Source organism: Melospiza georgiana, chromosome 8 (assembly GCF_028018845.1).
Source record: "Melospiza georgiana isolate bMelGeo1 chromosome 8, bMelGeo1.pri, whole genome shotgun sequence".
Lineage (NCBI taxonomy): Eukaryota > Metazoa > Chordata > Aves > Passeriformes > Passerellidae > Melospiza > Melospiza georgiana.
The window spans coordinates 25,348,450-25,369,896 of NC_080437.1; the positions used below are offsets into that span (position 1 = coordinate 25,348,450).

A 21,447-nucleotide genomic window follows, 5' to 3' on the forward strand; every position below is an offset into this window, starting at 1 on the left:
CAGAGCTACTACTGTGGTGTACTGGGAGACAGTACATCCCACTGGGAAAATCCTCAGATAACCTGGTGTCCTGCTCTTTATTGTCATAAAGAAAACCCCAAGGATATGTGGGTGGAAGAGGTGTCCACTTCAAGGGCCTAGCATGTGCTTTAGGGACAACTTTGCCTCTTCCCCTTGTTCCACCTTGTGCTGTGTTTGTAGCACGTCCCACGCTGGGGTCTAGTGTGTGTCTTGTGTTGTGTGGGGTGGTGTCACCTCCTGCTATTTGGACCTGGGCTCAAAGCCACAACAGACTTCAGTCCAATTGGGTCACAGCTTCTTACACCATCCCAAAAGTTTCCACATACTCAATTTTCACAGAAAGTTGGACATAAAAATAAATTTTTGCATTATCTCAGCTTTCTTTATAATTTTTTAATGAAGGCGGTTTTTTTCAGTATATTGTTCTTTCAAATTTCTAAGACAACAGCACGGCTAAGGATGTAGTAAATATAAGTAATTTCAGTATTAAAGACGGGGGAGTATGTTCCTCAGGAAAAAAATATTGATTAGTTCTTGAAGCAGCAGGTGATACTAAAAAAGAAAATAAGGTTCAATTTTGTTTCCACTGGTGGATTTGAATGTCTGAGCATCATTTTTCTTAGTTATATATCTGTGGATTTGAATTTTAATTATTTGGGTTGGATATAATAAATGATTGTATTGTGTTTCTAAAACCTGGCATATTCTCAAATTCTGCACTGTAAAATTCATGTCTGTACTGCTCTGCACTGAGAACCAGAACACTAATGATTAGCTATAGACAGAAATATTCATTAAATTTCATATGGTGATAAATAATATAGAGCTGAACATAACAATTTCTTTAAAATAAAAAAAAAAATTGTAGCTAGATATTTATTTTGTAAGTCTGTGAGAATTACTGTAGACAATAAAGAGGGCATGAAAGAGAGCCTGCATAGATATTGATTGATATGTTGAGGGTGTATTTCAGATATTTTTCCTCTGCTTTCCCTCTCCAAGGAGAGCCTCCCTTGGGCAATTCTTGCCATTGATTTTGAGTCTGCCTGCTCAGAAGCTGGAAATGTTGTTGCTGGTGGGGAAAGTACAAGAACAGCAATTGATTGCAAATACATTTTATGATACTCTGCTCCCATATTTCAAAGGGGAAAATGTATTAATGGCAGCAGGTCTCGGAGTCTCCCTTTTAAACATATTGAGCAAACCCATATTTTTTCAAGCTCCTGGACATTTTTATTTTCTCGGAAAGTGACCCTTTTTTGTTTCCTTTCTCCCACAGACAGTGAAATCATCCCTCCCGACTGCCTGCGGCCTCGCTCCTTCACGGCCATCCGCCGGCCCTCACTGCGGCGGGACACGGAGGACACGCGCCTCTCGGTCAGCCTGTGCGACCTCAACCTGCAGGAGGACGCCTTCCACGTGACGGCCACCACCTGCCCCATCCCGCAGAACTCCCTCAACTCCCAGCACTCCCACCTGCTCCCGTCCCAGCTGGAGAGCGACCTCCGCTTCCACCTCCTCCGGGGACCCCACGTCAAAATCCTGGATGACCAGACCGTGGCCCGCCTGGAGCACGCCCGCGAGGAGAGGACTTTGGTGTTCACCAGCAGACCCCTTCGGATCAACGAAACAATTTTTGTCAAAATCAACAAGTCCAACGCTGTGCGCACAGGGACGCTCTCCTACGGGGTGACGTCCTGCGACCCTGGCACCCTGCGCCCCAGCGACCTCCCCTACAACCCCGAATCCCTGGTTGACCGAAAGGAGTTCTGGGCCATCTGCCGAGTGCTGGTGCCCCTGCAGAGCGGAGACATCCTGGGATTTATGGTGAATTCCGATGGTGAGCTGCACTTGAGCCACAACGGCGCCGGCGTTGGCATGCAGGTGTGCGCGGACTGCTCCCAGCCCCTCTGGATGTTCTTCGTTTTACACGGCGCCATCATGCAAATTCGATTGCTGGGTATGTTGGGCCCCCTTTTTCCAAACCTTGTGCACAAGAAAGCAAGGAGGGAGGTACATCATGGGAGAGGGAGTGAATGGCTCCCTCCCTGCTCTAGGATGAGGTACAAATTTTGGTTTGTATTTCAAAGAAGGTCTTTCATAAAAAGAAAAAGAAATGCAAAGGCACAAACATAGCATATGGATGTGAGTTACAAGACAACCTCCTTGCACTTCAGTAACACCCTTCACATGATGGTCTCAAAGATCTTTTCAGATAATGAATTAAGCCTCAGGGACCTCCATTAAAGTACAGATGAGTCATCACTGACCTAAGAGAAGCAAGGAGGGCAGAGGAGAGGTGCTTTGGGCTGAGCTAATGTAAGGCGTAGCCAGCAGGAGAAAAGAGATCTGATGCCCCTCTCTGTGTGTTAGATATCTGGGATGATGGACTCCCAAAAGAGGGGTGCCCTTGCTTTCCCTGGCTAGTATGTGAGAGGCAAGCCAGCAAGCAGAGAGGAAACTCTGTGCTTCACTGAGCATGGCACTGACCATCTCAACTGGAGAAAGGTTTCCTTGTCCTCCAGCCCTTTTTAAGGCAGTGTAGCTCACACAGGTTGAGAGACCTCTGAAGAGCTGGCCTCTTGGTATTTTTGCTGTGTTTTCAGCTCTTTTAGCTGACATACTTCATTGAAATGCTTCAAGTCACAGTTGGAAGGCGTGGAGGGGGAAGCTTTGAAATATCATTTCTCAGGATCAAATTTACTTTCTCGTGTGTGTGTTTTAGACCAAGTATAGGATGTGTTCAATCATTAATTGATACCATATCATGGTTCTGCTCTATCAGTGTCAGACAGTAAAAGATGGATTCTGAGAACATGATGTAATCCCCAGTACCCCTATAAATGAAGACTAAAAAATGCTCCTTTCTGTTTATACTGTTGTATAACTTTAAGTATACTTATATTCCATTTTGCTTTAAATCCTCCTCATACCTAACAGCAAAAAAAACCTCCAACAACCTGCCTCTCCATCAAACTCAAGAGCCAACAAACACCTCCTTTTTTAAGGATTTATAGACAGTATTTGAAGATAAATTGTGAACACACACACATCTGTCTGCAGGGTCCAGTTCACCTTAATCACAGTATGAAATGCCTTGTATAATTTGTTTGAAGTTGACCACAGGCCTCTGCTGTGAGTGTTTTGTGGCTGTTAAAGGCTCACAGAAGACAAATGTAATACTGCAATTTATTTCCAGGAGCCCAAGACTCAATCCCTGCTAATTCAGCCTGATTACATTTGATGTGGGTACTGTACATAATCCGTGGTTTGCTCTGCTCTCCACCAGCATGTCATTGTGATAATGGTAGGTGAAGTCAAACAGAGCCCAGTAAAGCAGGAGATTAAATGCTCCTGTGTATGTTAGAAGGAAAACATACTTAGGTCATTGAGTTGCTGGTGAAACTAAATCATCAACCAGTGCTTCCTTTCGTATGAGATCACTGATTCTGGCAGTTTGGCACAGAGCAAGGAGCCTGTTTGCAATGAGCTCTGAAACAGGGCAGCAAGGATGTGTCTCCCCAGAGGGACAGAATCACATCCTCATACTGAGTTTGACAGAGCATGGACATGAGCACAGATCTCCTGTGTAAACCTCCTGCTATGCATGCCCTGCAAATGTTCTCCCTGCTTATCACAAGTTCAGCCCAAACCAGAACATCCCCAGTGCGTGTTTTAGATAAATCTACACTTGTATGCATGAAATTAAATGTGCAGAGTTGGAAAACCCTTCACTTCTTGGGTTTATGACCATGACAGGCTTTTCTAGCCTTGATCGCTGGAAAAGAACCTGAAAATGGGCTATTGTTCCTTAGTGAGATGTAAGTGAAAAGATCTGGACTTGCTGACCTTGCCTATCTCAAGGAAAGGGTAGGACCCTGTTGAGTGTACAACTTTATCCATATCAGCTTGGGCAGCAAGCTGTTATCTCCAAGTTAAATGCTCTGGAATTGGAGCTTGTCTGTAATTTTTAACAGGTATTAAAACACAAATAGAGCTTTTCATAGCTATATTTCCAGTATAACAATGCTGGGAGCAGGGAGCAGTGCAGTCCCAGTATCAGTACAACATGAGTGTAGTACAACTGCCCAGAGAAAAGCACTGATGCTGTCCCAACAGCATCTCTGCAACTGCAGTAATTACATGGATCAGCAATATCCTGACAGAAGGCAAAGAAAATAATGAACTCCCAACTCTAACTATTGCAGTTTTATTAGGGAGGTGATGTGCACTGTTTGCACTGCAGTGGAACAGATTATGGTGCTTGCCATAATATGTGTCATTATAATATTAGAAAATGTAAGAAGAATGTAAAGTGTTCATCTTTCTAATGACATGCTCCATCTTCAGAGTGCAAACAAGAGTAATTTTGTGAGATCTGTCTTTTGTAATTCAGGCTTTATATCACAGCAGAAGACATTTATAGTCATCTTTTTCTAGTTTAAATAGAAAAAATGAAGTTACATATCCTTGAAAGAAATGAGACACAAATATTGCAAAAGGCATAATTGTACCAAATCTATCCTAAATAGCAGATGTCATTCTGTTTCTGGGGCACACCATTATGAGATGAACCAAAGTCACATTATATAGTGTTAAAGGAACAACAGCACTACAGCTGACTATAAAATTAAATTAAAGTTGCTGGGTTTGCTTCTTCTCCAGCTTTCCAGTTTTGTTTGGAGAATGGACAGCCCCTCTTACACCTAGAGAAGGTTTGGTTTTGACTTGGAGAACAAGATGACTCCAGGTATTGATCACTGGAGACTGTATTTCATGACTGGACATTATTTAGTAGGTCCTGATGCAGAGCAGGAGCGAGCTCAGGTCTCTGCTGGCCTGTGACTTTGCCATAGAAGCTGACATTTGCTGACTGCAGCTATTCCACAATGCTGGAGATACAACATTTATTTCCTAATATCAGGGGAGACCATCTCTACCCAGGCTGGTGATCTTACAGGACTCTGTAGGAGAGGAGGGCAGTGTGGGGTTAGCTGGATAGTAAAGAATTCTGGCTTCTGGTTTCCTCTTATCAATCTGGCATTGTATACTGGCAATATATTTGCTGTAAGAGAAATAAAACAGCTGAAAATAAAGATGAGGTCGGAAACACTATTATTCTTCATGCAATCCCAGTAAAAGTAAAATAAATTAAACTCAAGTCTCACTATAATGCAGTGAGAGGCCACAGTCATCTGAAGGGGAGGCAGAAGAAAGTCAGTTTGTTTCAAAGAAAAGTTTAAAAGGCAACTTGACCACATAGAGCAAAGATAAATGAAAGAGAAGGGCACTTTAAGGTGGCAGATAATAGCATAAAAAATATCAAGCTGCTGGGAAATGGACACAAATTTAAATTAAACATAAATGAGGCTAATTAACTATGGGAACCAGCTATTGAGGGAGGCAATAGATCTTTTTTGTCAGGGAAGCCCTTCTAAATATTTTATATGTTAAGTGCTGGTCTTAATTTAGTAGTTCTGGGGATTATGCACATAAAAACAATCAAACAGAGACCCAGATAATTAGACATGTAGAAGTGAAACAGTCTTTGTGTATCCTTTAGGAATTTCATTAGTTGAGGATTGGGTTGGTTTTTTCAGATATCATTCCTATATAGTCAACAAAATCAGCCTATTAAATTTGATTTACTGCTCTCAGCTTTTGCTGGTAAGCATTTCAGCTCTCACACAGTTTTATTGACAGCTCTGAAAGTTTGAAATGAGCCAGTCTGGATACAATGGTCTGGTTTTGGTCAGGTTTTGGTGGTGTAATTCATTTATGAAGTTAAATTGATTGACCCCATAAGGTTTCAGAATGTATGACTCATGTCTGGAGAAGCTATCACAGCAATAAGTTTATATATTTAATGTTTGAGGATCCAAATGGTTGGGGATATTCTTTTATTTTCTTTTGTCTCAGAGTTGAATTGCTAGCAAGTAAAACAACTTCCTTAATATCTTTTTTTTTTTTGTGGTTTTGGTTTCCCTTGCGAATTTCATCCTTTCCAATAATATTGAAGCTTTCTTTTGAGCAATGAAATAACATGTTCCATCAACAGTCACACTAATGAAGCCAGGTTGCCAACTTATCTGTCCTTTCTTTCCATGCACTTCAATAACTCCAGCCCCACCAGAACAGCTGCACAATATAGCAGCTTTCTGGATGTCTCCTAATGCTGGCCAAGAGCCAGTCCTAGGCATGAAAAAAACAACCCAAGAGGCAGCATTTGTTGTGGGCAAGTCTGAACTCACATCCATGCTGGATAAATGCAGTACCTGGGACACTTTCCCACCTCCTTTACCATGGACATGAGCTGGGGCTCCTTCTTAGCTGCCCACTGAAAAATATTTACATATCAGTTGTTGCTGAGGCTTGCATCCTTCTTTAAGACTTTATTGAAATTGGACAATGTGCTCAAAACTGAGGAGATGAGTAAGAAAGATTTGACATGGGACTTGCAGAAAAAACAGCTCTGTGTCCTCGGTTCCTCGGGATTTCTGACAACACCAGTGGGCAACAAACCAAATTGGAAATTAGCTTAGCAGAGTACTGTGGGACACAATTTGCTGGCAAAGAGCTCTTTAAATCAACAGTGAAATTTGATCTGGAGTGGCCTTGGTGCCAGTCTGAAGGACTGCCAGCTGCAGCCAGTCCCAGTCACAGGCAGGCTTACTCGGAGCCGTGCCCATTATGACTCTTACTGGTGGTCAAACTTAGCAGCCCTGGTAGTGCTGCCCTTGTTAAAACAGCCTTTTTCCTGGAGCTGACTGAAAAGACCTGAAACTTCATGGATGAACAGAGTAGTGTCTTGCTTAGGTGTCAGAGAGCAATGGTTTACCAGAGGGAATTACTTTGCTTCTGTGATGTTCATCACACTGCCCTGTTTGGTTTTCCTTGACTTTTGCTCTATCCCAGGTGAGTGACCAGCTCACCACAGACCACTTATGATTCACAGGCCATTGGAGACTGCCCTCTCCCTTCTAAACAAAATTTTTTCTCCATGTCCCAGAATCCTTTACTTAATCTTGGTGATACTGTTCCTGCAACTACTGTCTCCAGCGTGTCCCCATGGGAGACTTCTCCTATTCTCTCTTGTCCCTGCTGTGGCACTTGTCTGGCCTGATCCTCCTAAAAATCTGTAGGACTTCTTGGGAGATGATCGCATCTTACCTCATCTTTCCAAGCCTTTGTTCTCAGTAAATGAGATTTTTATCCTGTGGTTGATCCTTGACTGTCACAGGACTCCGACATCCAATGGCAGAGATTCCGTCCCTTCCAAAAAGCTTCTCCTCTCTGGTTGCACTTAGGTACTTACTTGGCATGTACAATTACTGCAGTGAGCACACAAAGTATTTAAATGCTATTTGGTATGTGCAGTTGCTACACACATTGCCCACAGCACAGGCTGTAGGTGAGTTTGTAGAAAAGTATCTCACACAGGTGAGAAGCATCCAGGATCATGGTCCTCCAGCTCTGAGTTTAGAAGCCTCTCCTGCTTGAGGGAAGATAGTTCTTGGCAGTAGCAAATCACACCCCCTCCTCTCTGATCTCTGAGGGGGTCAGTACATTATCCATTTGGAATTCTGATCCTTCTCCTCTTTGGTTCATTACAGTGACATAGAAATTGTTGAGTTAAACACAGCATAAGAGAAGCCTGATAACTGCCTAGACATTGTTGCATAGAAATGCACATAATGAATCTCTTCCTTTAACAGACTTTCAATTAGATATGCTCCAGAGTTCCATCTTCCATGTTTTGATTTTTATGGAAAATTGCCTCATTTAAGCTGATTGGGATCTAATGGGCCCACATGTGTGTCATTTAACAGCCTGGAATTCCTGTGCACTGCAGGGTACAGGGTAGTTTATGGTGTTAGAGACTGGGGGAAGGAGGAGAGTTAATATTCTGTGCCTCCTGGAAGGCAATCCACTTGTATTAATTGATGCCTCATCATAAATACCCCTATCATGTATGGTTTGCTTTCCCTCTGAGTGAAGTACACATTACTGATGGTAAGTTGAAACAGCTGCAAAGAGAATACAGCATCCTTAACTGCTTGGCTTGATTCTAGCACTGCACAGAGCTCTCCATTCACCTCTTGTTTTATATTCATTGTTTCAAGGGGGAGTTAGCACAAAGAGAAGCTGCTGTGTGAGAGAGAACAAGTTATAACTTGGGCCTTGGAAAACTGGAGAAGTGGATGCAGTCAAATGCTTGACTTCCCTGTGGTCAGTGCCAGCAATGTCAGTGTTAATACCTGCTCATGGCACCTTTGTACCACACACTGTAGATCCCATCACACATGACACATAATTAACCTGCACTTGGACAGGTGGTCAGTGACATCAGCCTGTGCTCTGAGGTGTGAGCTGGTATCCAGGTAAAGGCTAGGGAAAGCAAACACATCTCATCCAGCAGCAGCCACAGGGCTCCCAAATGTCTTGTCCTCTGCATATCATCCTTGACAAAAGTAGGAACTATCGTCATCATTAATATAAGAAACAATTACTGGCTGCAGTGAGATTTTCATAGTGAGTGAGGTGTAGATTTCCCTTCTCTCATAATACCTTTGCCTTCCTACAGTAAATATACAGGATATGGGATTCCATACCAGCCTCTTTGCCTTCCAGCTTGTCTGTGAGGACAGATAAAATCCGCCTATTCTTTGATCTAGCTTGGTGTGAGTTAGTTATTCTGGCTACTGTGAGAATCGCATAGCAGATTAAACTCTTTCTTTGATTCTTTGTCAGATCCCTTTGCATCCAGCAGTGCCCATGGAAATCCAGAGATTGCTGGCCAAGAAAAGTTATTTGTGTATGCATCTACCACCCTATTTATACCTGTCCCTCCTGGAAAAGCACAGAGCTGGGAGGTGCTGGGTTAGGCAGCAATTTTCCTTTTGCTCACAGAACTGTCTTTGCTGTGGTCTCCCAAATACCCTTAATTTGTTTCTCTTAAACAAGATGAAAGCAACAACTCTCATTTTTTGTGGTTTCAGCTACTTAATCCAGGCTTCCTTTTTCACCTCTTCTTGATGTAAGCATGTGCCTGGGTGCTTTGTTGCTCTGGAATTTCTCAGGTTGAAAGGTGGAGCTCCAATTCTATGACTCTTTCACTTCAGTTCAGCCATTCATTGCATGGTTTCCATGCCCTCAGGATTTTGCAGGATGTAAGTGCTGAGTGACCACTGAACTTCACCTGTCGGGTTGAGACAGATCCCCTGTAAGTCTGCTGTGTGCTCTTTGCTTCCAGGGAGCACACTGGGTTTGGGCTGTGAGAGCTGCTGAATCAAAAACCTCTGTGGCATTTGGAACTTTCCTGTTTCCCCTGCTTAGCTGGAGTGTGCCTGTGGCTGCAGGAGGGTAATGGATGTGCTGGTGCCCCGCTGCCCTTCTGGACACAGCAGACAGCAAGGCTCCAGTAAAGCCATAAAGTACACTCCTTTTCTGTTCCTCATGAAAGTCTGAACTGTTGTTCTCCATGTGGTTTGGATCTAACTTTTACTTCCTTAAACAGTGGTTGTCTGACGCCCATCTGCAAACACAGACCTTATGGTTTTGCATGCAAAATCTGCCAGGCTGCTTTTTGACCTATTTCCGGACATTTCTTTAGCATAATGCAAAATCCTTTATGTTTCCATGGGCCTGTGAAGGACAAAATGTGTTATTGTTCTATTCAGAACAGTTTTTAAGTCCTTCAGGAAATGCTTAAATGCAGAAAAGCCCATGGATCAGCAGCTGACGTGGGTCACCAGGTACTAATGTACCTGAGAGCAGAGATGAGCTGCAGCACAGAGCCTGGGCTCTGAGAGCCCATGGTTGGCCAAAAACCATTGAGCCCAAGGGGAAGGAAGCTCTGGTTTCTGGCCAGGGCAGTATTGTTCCTATCACCATGGGAACACAACCAATGGATGTGTAAATACATGTATTTTACAGCAGTCAGAAATGATGGATGTGCTCACATCCTTCCCCAACATTATCGTTGATCTTTAACTACCACGCAACCAGGCAGCAACAGGTGCTTTGTTCTTTTGTTTTAGCACAATGGATTCAGAGGGTCCTGTTGGGCAAGACCTGATGGGGCTGGGGGACAGAATAGCTCTCCTGCAGCATGGCTGGAAGCCAGAAAATCTGAAGAGGACCTGGATGCTCTGGTGTCCAATATCCAGTGCCAGGAACGTCACAGCCCCCTCACTCTGGAGCAGCTCATGTATTACAGGACAGACCTACTAAGAGAAATGTTCACATGAGCTCAGAACACACATTTGTGCCAGATTTTTGAAAGAACCTGGATCCTGTTTAGATAACAAAATAAATGGCCCTGATACACTCAGAGTGTTAAATATGAGAAAGGGTGTTGAACAGTTTTTGAGACAGGGTAAGAATTTTAGCTGATATGCTTAAACAATCTGTCTCCTAACAAAAGGAAATAATGTTGAGGGGTTTAAAAGGCATCTAAGTGATGCCATCATACAATATACCTATGACTGCCAGGTACCCAGTAATCACTAGGCTGAAATGTATGAGAAGTGCAGAGATGGCTTGAACTCCCTTAAACATGCTGCAGCCAGACCTGAACAGCTGTACTAACCTTTTCTACTGTGTGCTGGAAGCTCTGGGGCCTGTGGATGGATGGAACAACATTGAAAATCTGTGATTGCTATTGATAATTACCTTATCTTTATTATCTGTCCTATTTATGCAGCAAATGTGTTATAAAAGAGAAGGGGCTGTCAATTTGCTCAACATGAAACTCAGCATATGGGCAAGTTCCTATGTTGCACAAGACTTTATTCTTCCCTAGAAACTGTGGAAGGAGGGTCTGGTAATTTGTCTTTTAGGAACAATGTTTAGTTAAGCTTCTGGAATAGTTGTCAAGACAATTATGGGTAGAGAAAGCCCATAAAAATTTTGCAGATCATCAAATTATGTGAACTCTGACTTGTAGAGTAGTGGACATTCACTGACTGCATCCTGTAAGCCAGGAAAAACAAAGTTTAGGAGAGGTAGGTTCAAAGAGGGGGAAAAGGATGATTCTGGAGTGCAGACAACTAGTTCTGCATTATTGTTATAGAAATGTATGTAGAAATAATGTTTTTATAAAATAACTGAGAGGGAGAATTAATTGAAAACTGTATTTTTAGGGAGCATTAACTGTATCTGATCTTCTTACCATTATAAGTCCTCCAGCAGTACAGCTCTCCCCAGACAGCTGCCATGAGGAGAGATGCTTGGAAGTTGGGACAGCCTCAGGAGATACCCTGGAGAGTGGATTGCAGGGTTCTGGGAAATCACCCTGTTCACCACAATAGATACAGAGAATCAAAAGCATCTCTGATAGCCACAGCTGCTGTATTTTGGTCACAGGACATTTTATAAAAGGGTAATTATGGATTCAGATAGCTACTCTCATAAAAATTGTAAATGCTGTATGGGATCCCAAGAGACTACTTACTTCACCTTCCTGTCCTGAAAGAGTTCTAATGATGGAGATGCCATGGTCTCTCTGAGAAGTCTGATTGCTTTACAGTGCTTCACTATCTACATAATGTCTAACCTTAGCACCTTAGGAGACTGAACCCATGATTTCTTGTCTTACCCAGAACATTCATGAAGAACAGATTGTTTCTTTACTTCATTCATCAGGCTGTGAAAAATTTTGCCATATAAAAATTTAAAAAATCATACAATATTTTAGGTCAGAAGGGACCCCATGGAATTGCCTAATCTAACTTCCTGCTCAAAGCATGGCTAACTTCCAAGGTAGCACAAGACTTTGTCCAGTTGAGTTTTGAGTATTTCCAGGGACAAAGATACCACAGTGTCTCCAGCCTCCTTAATCAGCCTCACATGACCCTGGATTGGCTCAACCTTTTTGTAACAGGATGGTATTCTTGGTTTATGATCATCTTGGTGACCTCCAGCAATTTCTAGGCCTTTTTTCTGTAGGATGTCTGTATTTCAGATAGAATGGACTAATTCCCTATCCTGTGTTTAGGTAACTATCTCTGAAGTGCTGCATTTTGCATTTGATCACATTGAACACCATACCATTTATTTCTGATCCTGTTTCCAGACTATTTTGAATGACAAACCTTTAGCATACTGGCAGCCTATCCAGGCATGATGTTGTCTGTACATTCCATGGTAAAGCTCTTCTGAAAATAAAATACTCTCCCTTGGTGGTGGACAGAGAGGTCCATTTATTTGCACCTCTCCCACAGCAGTGACAGAAGTGTAGACAAAGCATCAATCTGCATTGGTCTTTGACAATAATTGAACTTTGTAAAGATAAAACAGCGAATGGAATTTATTCAAAATCTATTTAAGAGTGATTCCAGTGTGTTTGAGATCAAGCATGAGACAAGTTAGCAGCAGAGACAATTGATCTTAGGGCTTTAGAGAGAGAAAGAATGTTTAAGTTGATTTACTTGAAATTATTTAGATTTTTAAGTCATGGTTTGAAAGCTGGCTCTTGGTGGGAGCTCTGTGCACACAATGAGCATGTTTGGCCTTGAGCTCATGTATCTGGTTTTAGTTAAGCCAGGCTGGCCACACTCATTCCACTCTGCTCATGATCTCATTCCATGCTCCTTGTCATGATATCTGCACACCATCCAGCAATATATTAAAGCATGAGTAACATGTCTTATGTTGATTATTCTGTCACCAAGGGAGAAATGTGTCTTGTCTGGTAGGGAACTCAGATTGTTTTAAACAAAGCTCTATACTGACGCTGGAGAAAAGTCAAGAGCTGCGCCTTGTATTAGAAGGAAGAATTGGCAAGGTGTCTGCTGGCCCTTGGGTAAGGCCATTTTGGGACTCAGACCAGCTACAACCAGAGAAAACCATGGTTCCTGCACTGCTGAGCTCTCCCTTCACTGTGGAAAGGCCATTTGCCCTGCTGCCAGCATGCTTCATCAGCTCATACGCTGTGATACTTGGGGCACCTCCAAATTCTCCCATTAGTCCAGGAAGAGAAACACTCCTAACAGCCTTTATTTTGCCTTTAATGAAATGACCAGGTTGGTGTTAGAAATGCAATGTGCTCTGTGTCAGCTGAGTGGAAAAAAATGCCTCCAGGCTGTAGGGAGGAGAGGAAAGGCTTGAAAAACTTGTTCAGCTGCTCAGTGTTCATATTTGTGTGTGCAGTGAACGAGCTGAACCCTGTGCCCTGCTGGGCCTGTGCTCAGTGTGTGTTACCACAGGGCAAGTTTTCTGCTTTGGTCATCTGTCAGACTGGAGGGGAAGGGCTCTTGCTAGTAGCTGTCATTAGAGGATGCATCATTCTCTTTGCTTATTTACTGAGCTGAACTCCAGCCTCAGCTCCCATCTGTGTTATGAAGGAGGTAGCTCTTTACAGTATCTCAAGTGTGAGAACTCCAGAGCCCTTTATAGAGTCTAAACTTCAGCTTGTGCCTGGAAGAAAAATGCTCCTTTTTTTTTGGAGAGGGGTGAAACTGAGGGACTGATGGCTTAGGCTAATTTCTTCTTCTCTCATACACAGTCCTCAAAACAGATTTTGACTCAAACATGACCCCTTCCCAGTTCCTGTGTTGCACTTTCACTGCTCAGTCTTGTTCTGCTAAAAAGAGCAGGAGAATCTGTATTTTTGCTGTTTTTCACAATCCACAGCTGGCACTAGCAGTCCCTGTCTCTCAGGTTTGGTCAGTAGCCTCCCTGCAAAGAGGAACTGAAGGACCTTTCTGGCACATGGGGTTTTCCTGACCTCCCACTGCTGCTTTTTCTCTGGAGAATAGCCTCCAACTCATTGAGGACACTGTGGATCCAAACTCTCTGTGCCTCTGGCTCCTTATATGGTAACATGAAGAAGTCTGAACATTTTAGTTCTCATTTCGAGTTATCCTGGTTGTCTTCTCAGCCGGGGAAATAGAAACTTTAAAACCTTAGGCAAGCTGATTCTTACCATCAGGAAACCATCCCCTTAGTTCAAGCCACGTGTGTGATGGTGTCTCACCAGTGGCTTAGCAAAAACCAGGCTGCATTGGCAGCAATTAAAGTCCCCTGCAAAATCTTTGCAGAGGGTAGAGTTTTTTTTTTTCCCTTCTGGAAGGGGCTTTAAGAGATGTGTTGTTACAACAGCAGAAGAAGGAGACTGAGATGGAAGGAGGGTGCCAGACAGGCTGTGGGACAGAGGTGGCTTTTCTAGCAGAGAGCGCATTAATACTGATGGTGGGCAATGGGAGCAGGAAGTAATGGAGCTGGGGGTATCTACAACAAACTTGAAGAAGATTTGCACTCTTGAGCTATCACATCCAGACATGCAAGTGAAGAAAACATTCCTGAATGATGGAGAGGTGTCCTTGTTCATCCTAGATCTAAATGCATTTTGGAGACTTATCCCTACCTCTGACAAAAGCTACATAAGAAAGAGGCAGAACAGTGAGCATAGCTAAGGTTTCCTGATTGCGAGGCCGTCCTGTTTGTTTCTGAAAAGTCCTTGAGTGCCTTTGCATGAATTTATTGAATGTATTTATTTATTATTCAGTAACAATAAATAAATAAATAAATAAATAAATAAACAAATAAATTTATTATTACTGAAAAGTGCAGTTTTGCACAACTTTTTGACAAAGGGATGTATTCTTGTGTTGGAGTCCAGCCCACCCTTCCACAGGCTGTGTCCTCTACTGCTACAAGCCTGTGGCTGGCTCTAGTACTGGTGGCACATATGAGCATGAAACCACATAGGAAGTAACTGCACTAAATGATTTGAGATATATTTAAGGGCAGAAACAAAGGGTTATGGTAGCTGAGGGAGCTCCAGCCAATTTCAGGGGTCGTGGGAGTTTGATGTCCCTTCAGGATCAGCTGCTAGCATTAAAAAGAAGGCATATGAGGATTCTTTTGTCTCCTCCCTAGATTTCATGCTGATGAGACCAATCCTGAGAAGCACTGAGAGCTGCAACTCCTGCCATGTACCCCCAGTGCCTTGTCAGCCTCAGTTTTTAGAAGTAACCACAGATTTTTTCTCTCACCCGCAGGTTCCACCACCTTAGCGGAGCGGCTGGGACTGTCGGCACCGAGCTCCCCCTCATCCACACCCAACTCCCCCACCGTCCTCTGCAGTGGTGTCTCTGGCCCCTTGCTGTCTACGTGTGGCTCTGGCCCCCTCTGCAGCTCCATCAGTGGTAAGAATGGTGCCTGCTGCCTTCCCTTTGCCTCCCTTCACAGTCTCACACTTGTTTCCCAGAAGGGCTCTAAAACCACAATAATCAACAGATTATTATTATCCCGTCAGCTCCCCTGGGGAGGAAGGGAGAGCCTCTGCAAGGGCTATTTTCAGTCTGTTTTATGTGGAAGCTGCTTGGATGCCCAGACAGCAATATTTCTCTTACCCTTTTCATCGTGAAAGGTCCCAAGGGAAGCAAAGAATTTTCTGCTGCATGCATGGCCCTGTGATGCAGAGCTCCTTCTGGAGATATGTGTGGCACTGACATGTCTCACACTAGCTTGGACTGGAGCTAAAGGTCGGCCTACACCTCCCCTTTCTCCCTCCACACTCCTTCAGTAAGACACAGTATTGCTATTTCTAAAGTGCCAATAAAGTACAGATATTTAGATAAATGCACATGCAGTAAAAAAGTGTAGGCTGTTCTGCAGCACTTCTAAAACTCCAGACACCTGCACAATCCCAAGGCATTGATGGTGGGATATGTAACTTACCATATCCTTGTTGCATGGGAACAGCTGTCTCTTGGCTTGCTCCTCATGGGCAGCAGACCCGAGTAGATGTTGCCTTCCTGCTGCTTTGAGCCTTGGCATGTGAACCAGGACTCGGTGAGTAGGACAGCAGGTCACAGGAAGGAACCCTGGTCCTGGAGCATGCATTTCTGCTGGAGCATGGTTCATCCCTCTGTGGCTGCAGGGCAGAAATTACCTTGGGATGTCAGCAAGAGGAGTGACCATGGTTTTTTTTGTGTTGCAGGCACAGGTCCCAACTCTCCAAGCAGCTTGCCTGAGTCACCCATCTCCCCGTCCGTCTCAGGGCCCTGGGTAGATGAATGCACCATCTGCTATGAGAACGTGGTAGACACAGTCATTTACTCCTGTGGACACATGTGTCTCTGCTATTCATGTGGGCTGAAGCTCAAGAAGATGGCCAATGCCTGCTGCCCCATTTGCAGACGGGCCATCAAAGATATCATCAAAACATACCGCAGCACTTAGAGCAGCAGCAGATGCCTGGTGGGGACTGGGCACGTGGGGAGGAGGCCGTGAGACAACACAGGCCTTGGTCTTTATTCATCACCCGGGAGATTCAAAACTCATCAACCACCACCAACCTGACCTCCTCTTCCATGGACAACAGATGAGACAAGCTTAGATGCTGCTCTTCTACCCCCCAAGCAAGCCCTGCGGCTGAACTCCAGCGTCAGGGAAGTTGCAGTGGACTTCTCTCCCTTGTGGATTTTAAACTCTATCTCAAAAAATGCCAGCCAGTGCAATCATCCCTTTCTACACCATGCACAGCAGAGTGGAGTCTCCATTCTTTAACATAGACAGCAAGTGGTAAAAGGTTCAGTGCTACACATCTCCTTCCAGAGGCACCCCACATGCAGAGACAGCTTAGCAGAAGAGAAGAAATGAGCAATGTGTTTCTGTGTACAACCAGCCTGACCAGAGGAGGCTCCTTGGAAAGGATTGAGCAAGGCAAGCATTGACCCAGCGAGGGAGGAGCAATGAGCACACTCAGAGCAGGGAGGCTGGGGCCAGTGCAGAAAAGAACCCAAGAGTTGTGAAGCAACACCCACCCCATATCTGCAGACTCCTGGCAGCCCCTTGAGGGCTGTCCCCAACTCCTCCTCCATTGCCATTCTCTGACAGAGGCTTTCATGGTGGTTTTGGCAACAAACACTGGCAACAGCTCTGCTCCTTCCCAGCAGCATCAGCCACCTCCTGTCACCACCCTGTCACATGAGGAGCAGCTCCCAAACCCCACCACCACCATCTTGCGTGTGGTCTCCACGCAGCACGAGGGATTCAGCAGCATCTCTTCTCCCCTGGGCCTGTGAGAGAGGGAGACATAACTCCCTCACCTTTCTCCCCCCTGCCATCCAGACAGCACTTGTGAGGAAAAACCCCAGCCTCGCGGGGGAAGAATGTATAAACCCACACATTTGTGGGTTACCTTTACTGGTAACTTTATCACTGTGCTTTAAGACAAAACCAGCCAGGTGGTACTCAGCTCTTCACAGCCACACCGGCAGGACACAGCTCTCTTTATGTGTTAGGAAGTAAGGAATGAGAGAAAAATAACTTGAGGGGTTTGGTTTGCTTTGGTTTATTTAAACAAATCTCCTCTGCTGCCTGAGTCAGGAGCCCGGCTGTGCCCAGCAGGGACAGTGGTGGCCCCCACAGTTCCCATGCAAACATCTGCTGCTCTGCCATGGCCACAGGTGTGACCCAGGGCTGCTGGCCCTTGGGGCTGGGCTGTGTGGCTTCGCAGCAGCAGGAGCTGTCTGCCTCCCTTCCCAACCCATCCTGCTCCTTCCTGGGCTGCAGGGGAGGGAGGGACTGTGTCTGGGTCCTGAGTGGAGTCAGGGCTAGGGTGCCATGGCATTGGAGTTTGCCCCCACCACATCACCCCCCTGGCCAGACCAGGGAAGGCCATGGAGTCACAGCCTTCCTGCTGAGCTTTCCCTTGCACCTGAACATTTGGCCATTGATGGGACAGGGGGAACAGTGTGGTGAAGGGATAACAGTATTAAATGCACACATGCGCTTGCTGCAAGGGACATCATGTTCCCCCACCCCCCAGCAGCAGGTGGGTTTGCACCACCCACACTGGCAGAGGCTGATCCTAAAAACACCTGGAAAACACATCCTTGCTCTGTCTCTCAAGGAGATGCAAAAAGAGACTGCTCACAGGGGAGCATATTGTAGAGCCTTTCTCTGAAAGTGCCACCATCTCTGCGGCCTACCCAGGGGCCTGCAGCTCCCCGGGCCTGCCCTGCTGGCAGCACTAACTTGAATGCTGACACTCCGGGTGACAGGGATTTATGTCATTTCCTGGCATACCTCTGATGTACAGCCCAAACCCAGCCCTGTCCCAGCTGTCAAAAGCTCCAGAGCTCGTGGCTCCCATTCCCAGATGGCCTCACTGAGGGGCAGGAGGAGGCTGGTTGGCACAACCTGGGGGAGTCAGAGCAGCCCTGCAAGGAGCATGGCTGGTCCTCAGGCACACAGCCACTCCAGCTGTGACCAGCACGCACAGGGAGCCTTTTTCAGTAGTTAACGCAAACTCCAGTGTAAAGATTTCAAAAAGGAGGAAGCCAAGGGGTAAGAAGGTGTTGATGAAAGAGTGGATGTGGGGAAACGTGCAATAAGCAGCCTCCCGAGCCTTCACCACACCAGTGGGACCAGTCCCACTCCATGCAGGGAAAGCCAAGCAGTAAATTTTATTTTTCAAGAAATTCCATCCCTGGGTACCAGTGCAGTGGTGTAAATTCCCTTTTCACCTTTTGAACTGAGAGTGTTTTAATATATTAACTGTGTTTGTTTTACTGTGGACCAAACTCTAGGAGTTAAGAGAAGCTGAAAACTCCCCCAGCATCTGAGTTCAAAAATTGGGGTTCAGTCCTACCCCTGCACAGGCTGGCCTCCAGCTGTAAACAGGGAAGAGAAAAAGGCTCTCTCCAGGGAGGAAAAAAAACCAGCAAAACCAGTAAAAATAACAAAAATCCTAATCTTTTGTTTTGTTTTGTTTGATTGGTGTAGGTTCCCATGTACCTCTGTGTTGTGTCATCTGCATTTCATTGCTTTACTTTAAGATGTTTTGTGTTCTGTTTAAAGACAAGAAAAACTCATTGTGAATAATTGGATAACTGTGATCGTGAATAAAGTTGATTTAGATATCCTACAGCAGCACGGGTCGCTGAGGATTTCCCACTTCACGAAAGCAGCAAAACACAATGGCCAGCACAGTGTGAGGCTGAGGTAAAAGTAAGGGTAGCATGAGAGCCTCTTGCTTAGGGGGAGCTGGGGGGAGACATCTCAGACTTTCCTTTAGTTCTGGAGGATGGGAGGGCATTGGGAGGTGGGTATCAATATCCCCTTGGTGGACACCACACACACGTAAGGAATAGAGAAAAGCACAGAAGCAAAAGCAAGAGTTAACATAATTTCTGAAAGCTTAGGCCTCACACTCCTGAGCCTCTTCCTGCCCTCCCTAGAGAGAAGTCACAGTTTCTTTACTCTCACTGCCTTGATTACAGTCTCTTCTGTAACCACAAAAAAGCACCCTCCACCAAAGAACTTGTGCTGTGAGGAAAGCCAGGACGTGCTGCTCAGCCTAGGAGGGGGCAGGTGGGGTGGCTGAAGATGAGGCAGAGCATCATCCCAGCCCTGGCAACATGCTGGGAAGGCCCACTGACAATCTGTGGTCTGGCCAAGCAAGATGCTGAGGTAAGGTGCAGATGCTTACTGGGTACGTAGCAAGGGACACAAGGGCACAAAGGGAATTTGGATTCTCCACAGATCATGCCAGCTCCCTCAAAACCCAATCCTCTGCTGCAGGTATCTGCTCAGAAGCACACCTACAATACAACAAATGTGAGCTTTTTCTCCTCATGTTTTTGTTTAACTATTCAGTAGATGAGGTTATCTGGATCACACTCTTGTCGTGGGACATATTTGAGGTGGCATCTTCTCCCTCAGTGGGGATGCTCCATCTGCCAAGGGCCTGGGACAGCCCAGGAGTGGTGTCCTCAGTCTCTCCAGTTAAAACCATTCTACTCTAACAGTTCCTCAGTAGCCTGAAACATTCCAGGCTGGGTAAAGTGCCAAGCCAGTTTTCTCCAGCACCAGCCTGAGGAGATCCCAGCGGCTGGGACAAGGCAAGTCTGCACAGTTGTGTGCTGCCCTCCAAGAGCTGTTCCAGCTCCTGCTTTCCCGAGGACAGGATGACCTCTAGTGGGTCTGGAAAGCCTCCTCATTCCCTCAGGAGCAAGGGACAGGGTTGCACAGCACAGAAAGCCCTAGGACCTGGCAGCACTGTCTTGCTGGATGTGCTGAGCCCAAGCAGTGCCACAGATTACGATGAGTGAAGTGCAAATGCTCTGGGCCAAACTCAGATCTCCTCCTTCCTTGGCACCAGCAAGAGGTACCGTGGCACATCTGCCAGGTTTCCCTCTGCCAGCCTCAGCCTGTGCAGCCCCTCATGCTGCCATGTGCAGCAGCCCCAGCGAGCTTTGCATCCTCATCTGCTGAGCATCGCTGGAGTCACCCTGCCCTGCCTGCCCTCCCTCCCCACATCCAAACCGGAGTTGTAATTTCACCATTGCTCCCCAAGGATTCTCCATCAAGACCAGCTGTGGTGCAGAACTAACCTTCCCCAGCCAGGGTGCCCCAGCCCATCCCGCTGCTTCAGGCAGGGCTGCTCGGCTGCGGCACAGCCCGGGCGGGCGAGAAGGAGGCGGAGGAAGATGAGAGGCAGGATGCTCCGAGACTGGTCCAGGAGCTGCAGCGCTGGTCCAGCATCGCCACCTGGTGCCCGGCGCCCGGCCCGGAGCTCAGCTCATCCTGCCGAGATCGATTCTAACAAACACTGCAAATACACTAAAGTAGGACCAGAAAAATTCAGTCTGGAGTGCAGCACAATTCTGGTAGTGGTTCTCCGAGAAAAAGGGGCAAGAGGTGAGCAATTAACAGTGAATTACAGTGTACAAGGGGATACATTAGTAAATAAATTGCATTAGCCCAAAAAAACCCTTTCAAGCTGATTGGCTCACTCAGCACAAAGGGAAGAGAGGACACAGTTTCCAGTCACACTTGGCACTACGTTTGTGCCCAGGACTCTGTACTGCATCAGATTCAACTCCTGGCATCCTTCAGAGAGCAACAGGACTCCTTGGGCACCACTCACCTACATGCCAGCACAGAGGAACATCTACAGTCAGGCTGGGAACTGAAGAGCTAAAAAACAACCTTGTTACCCCTCTATATTACACCCCTTGTTGTCCTTACCCAATATATCCCCTAATCCACTGCCTTTGGCATCTCCAAGAGATGTCCCTGCATAAGGAGAGGGGATCCATTACCAGAAACTTCAGTTTTACCCATCTGCTGCTTTGCACAGCAATGACCCTAGCTGAGCTATCTGGGCCTCCAACCTTCAGAGACAGGCAAGAGGAATCAGCAGTGCCAAGACACCTTGCAGGATCAGACCTCAGTATCCCCTGTCCAAGCACCACCTGCTCTGCAGACTGCACACAGGGCTCATCCCACCTTGCAGAGCAACTCTAATCACAGAACCAAAGGACCACTTTTGTAAAAGTATGCTTTTGTTCTTATTTTGAACCTATCATTCTCCAAAAAGCATCCTTACTTGAGTACTGTGAACCTTAAGAACTTGCTCAACACAGACTAAAGTTCTTCATGTTTGAGGGCTCAAATGACTTTTCC

The 21,447-nt window shown here is 45.6% G+C and overlaps 1 protein-coding gene across 3 annotated transcripts in view; it reads left to right on the forward strand.

The window, feature by feature from the left end:
* NEURL1 (neuralized E3 ubiquitin protein ligase 1) overlaps window positions 1-16,805 on the forward strand; it is a 139,704-nt gene extending 122,899 nt beyond the window's left edge. For all 3 annotated transcript variants that reach the window (XM_058029361.1, XM_058029364.1, XM_058029362.1), the window contains exons 4-6: window positions 1,301-1,981; window positions 15,027-15,173; window positions 15,971-16,805. In XM_058029361.1, coding sequence (XP_057885344.1) covers window positions 1,301-1,981; window positions 15,027-15,173; window positions 15,971-16,212 — 1,070 coding nt within the window. In that variant the 3' untranslated portion in view covers window positions 16,213-16,805. The remainder of the gene's footprint in view (window positions 1-1,300; window positions 1,982-15,026; window positions 15,174-15,970) is intronic.
* Window positions 16,806-21,447: the final 4,642 nt, after the last annotated feature.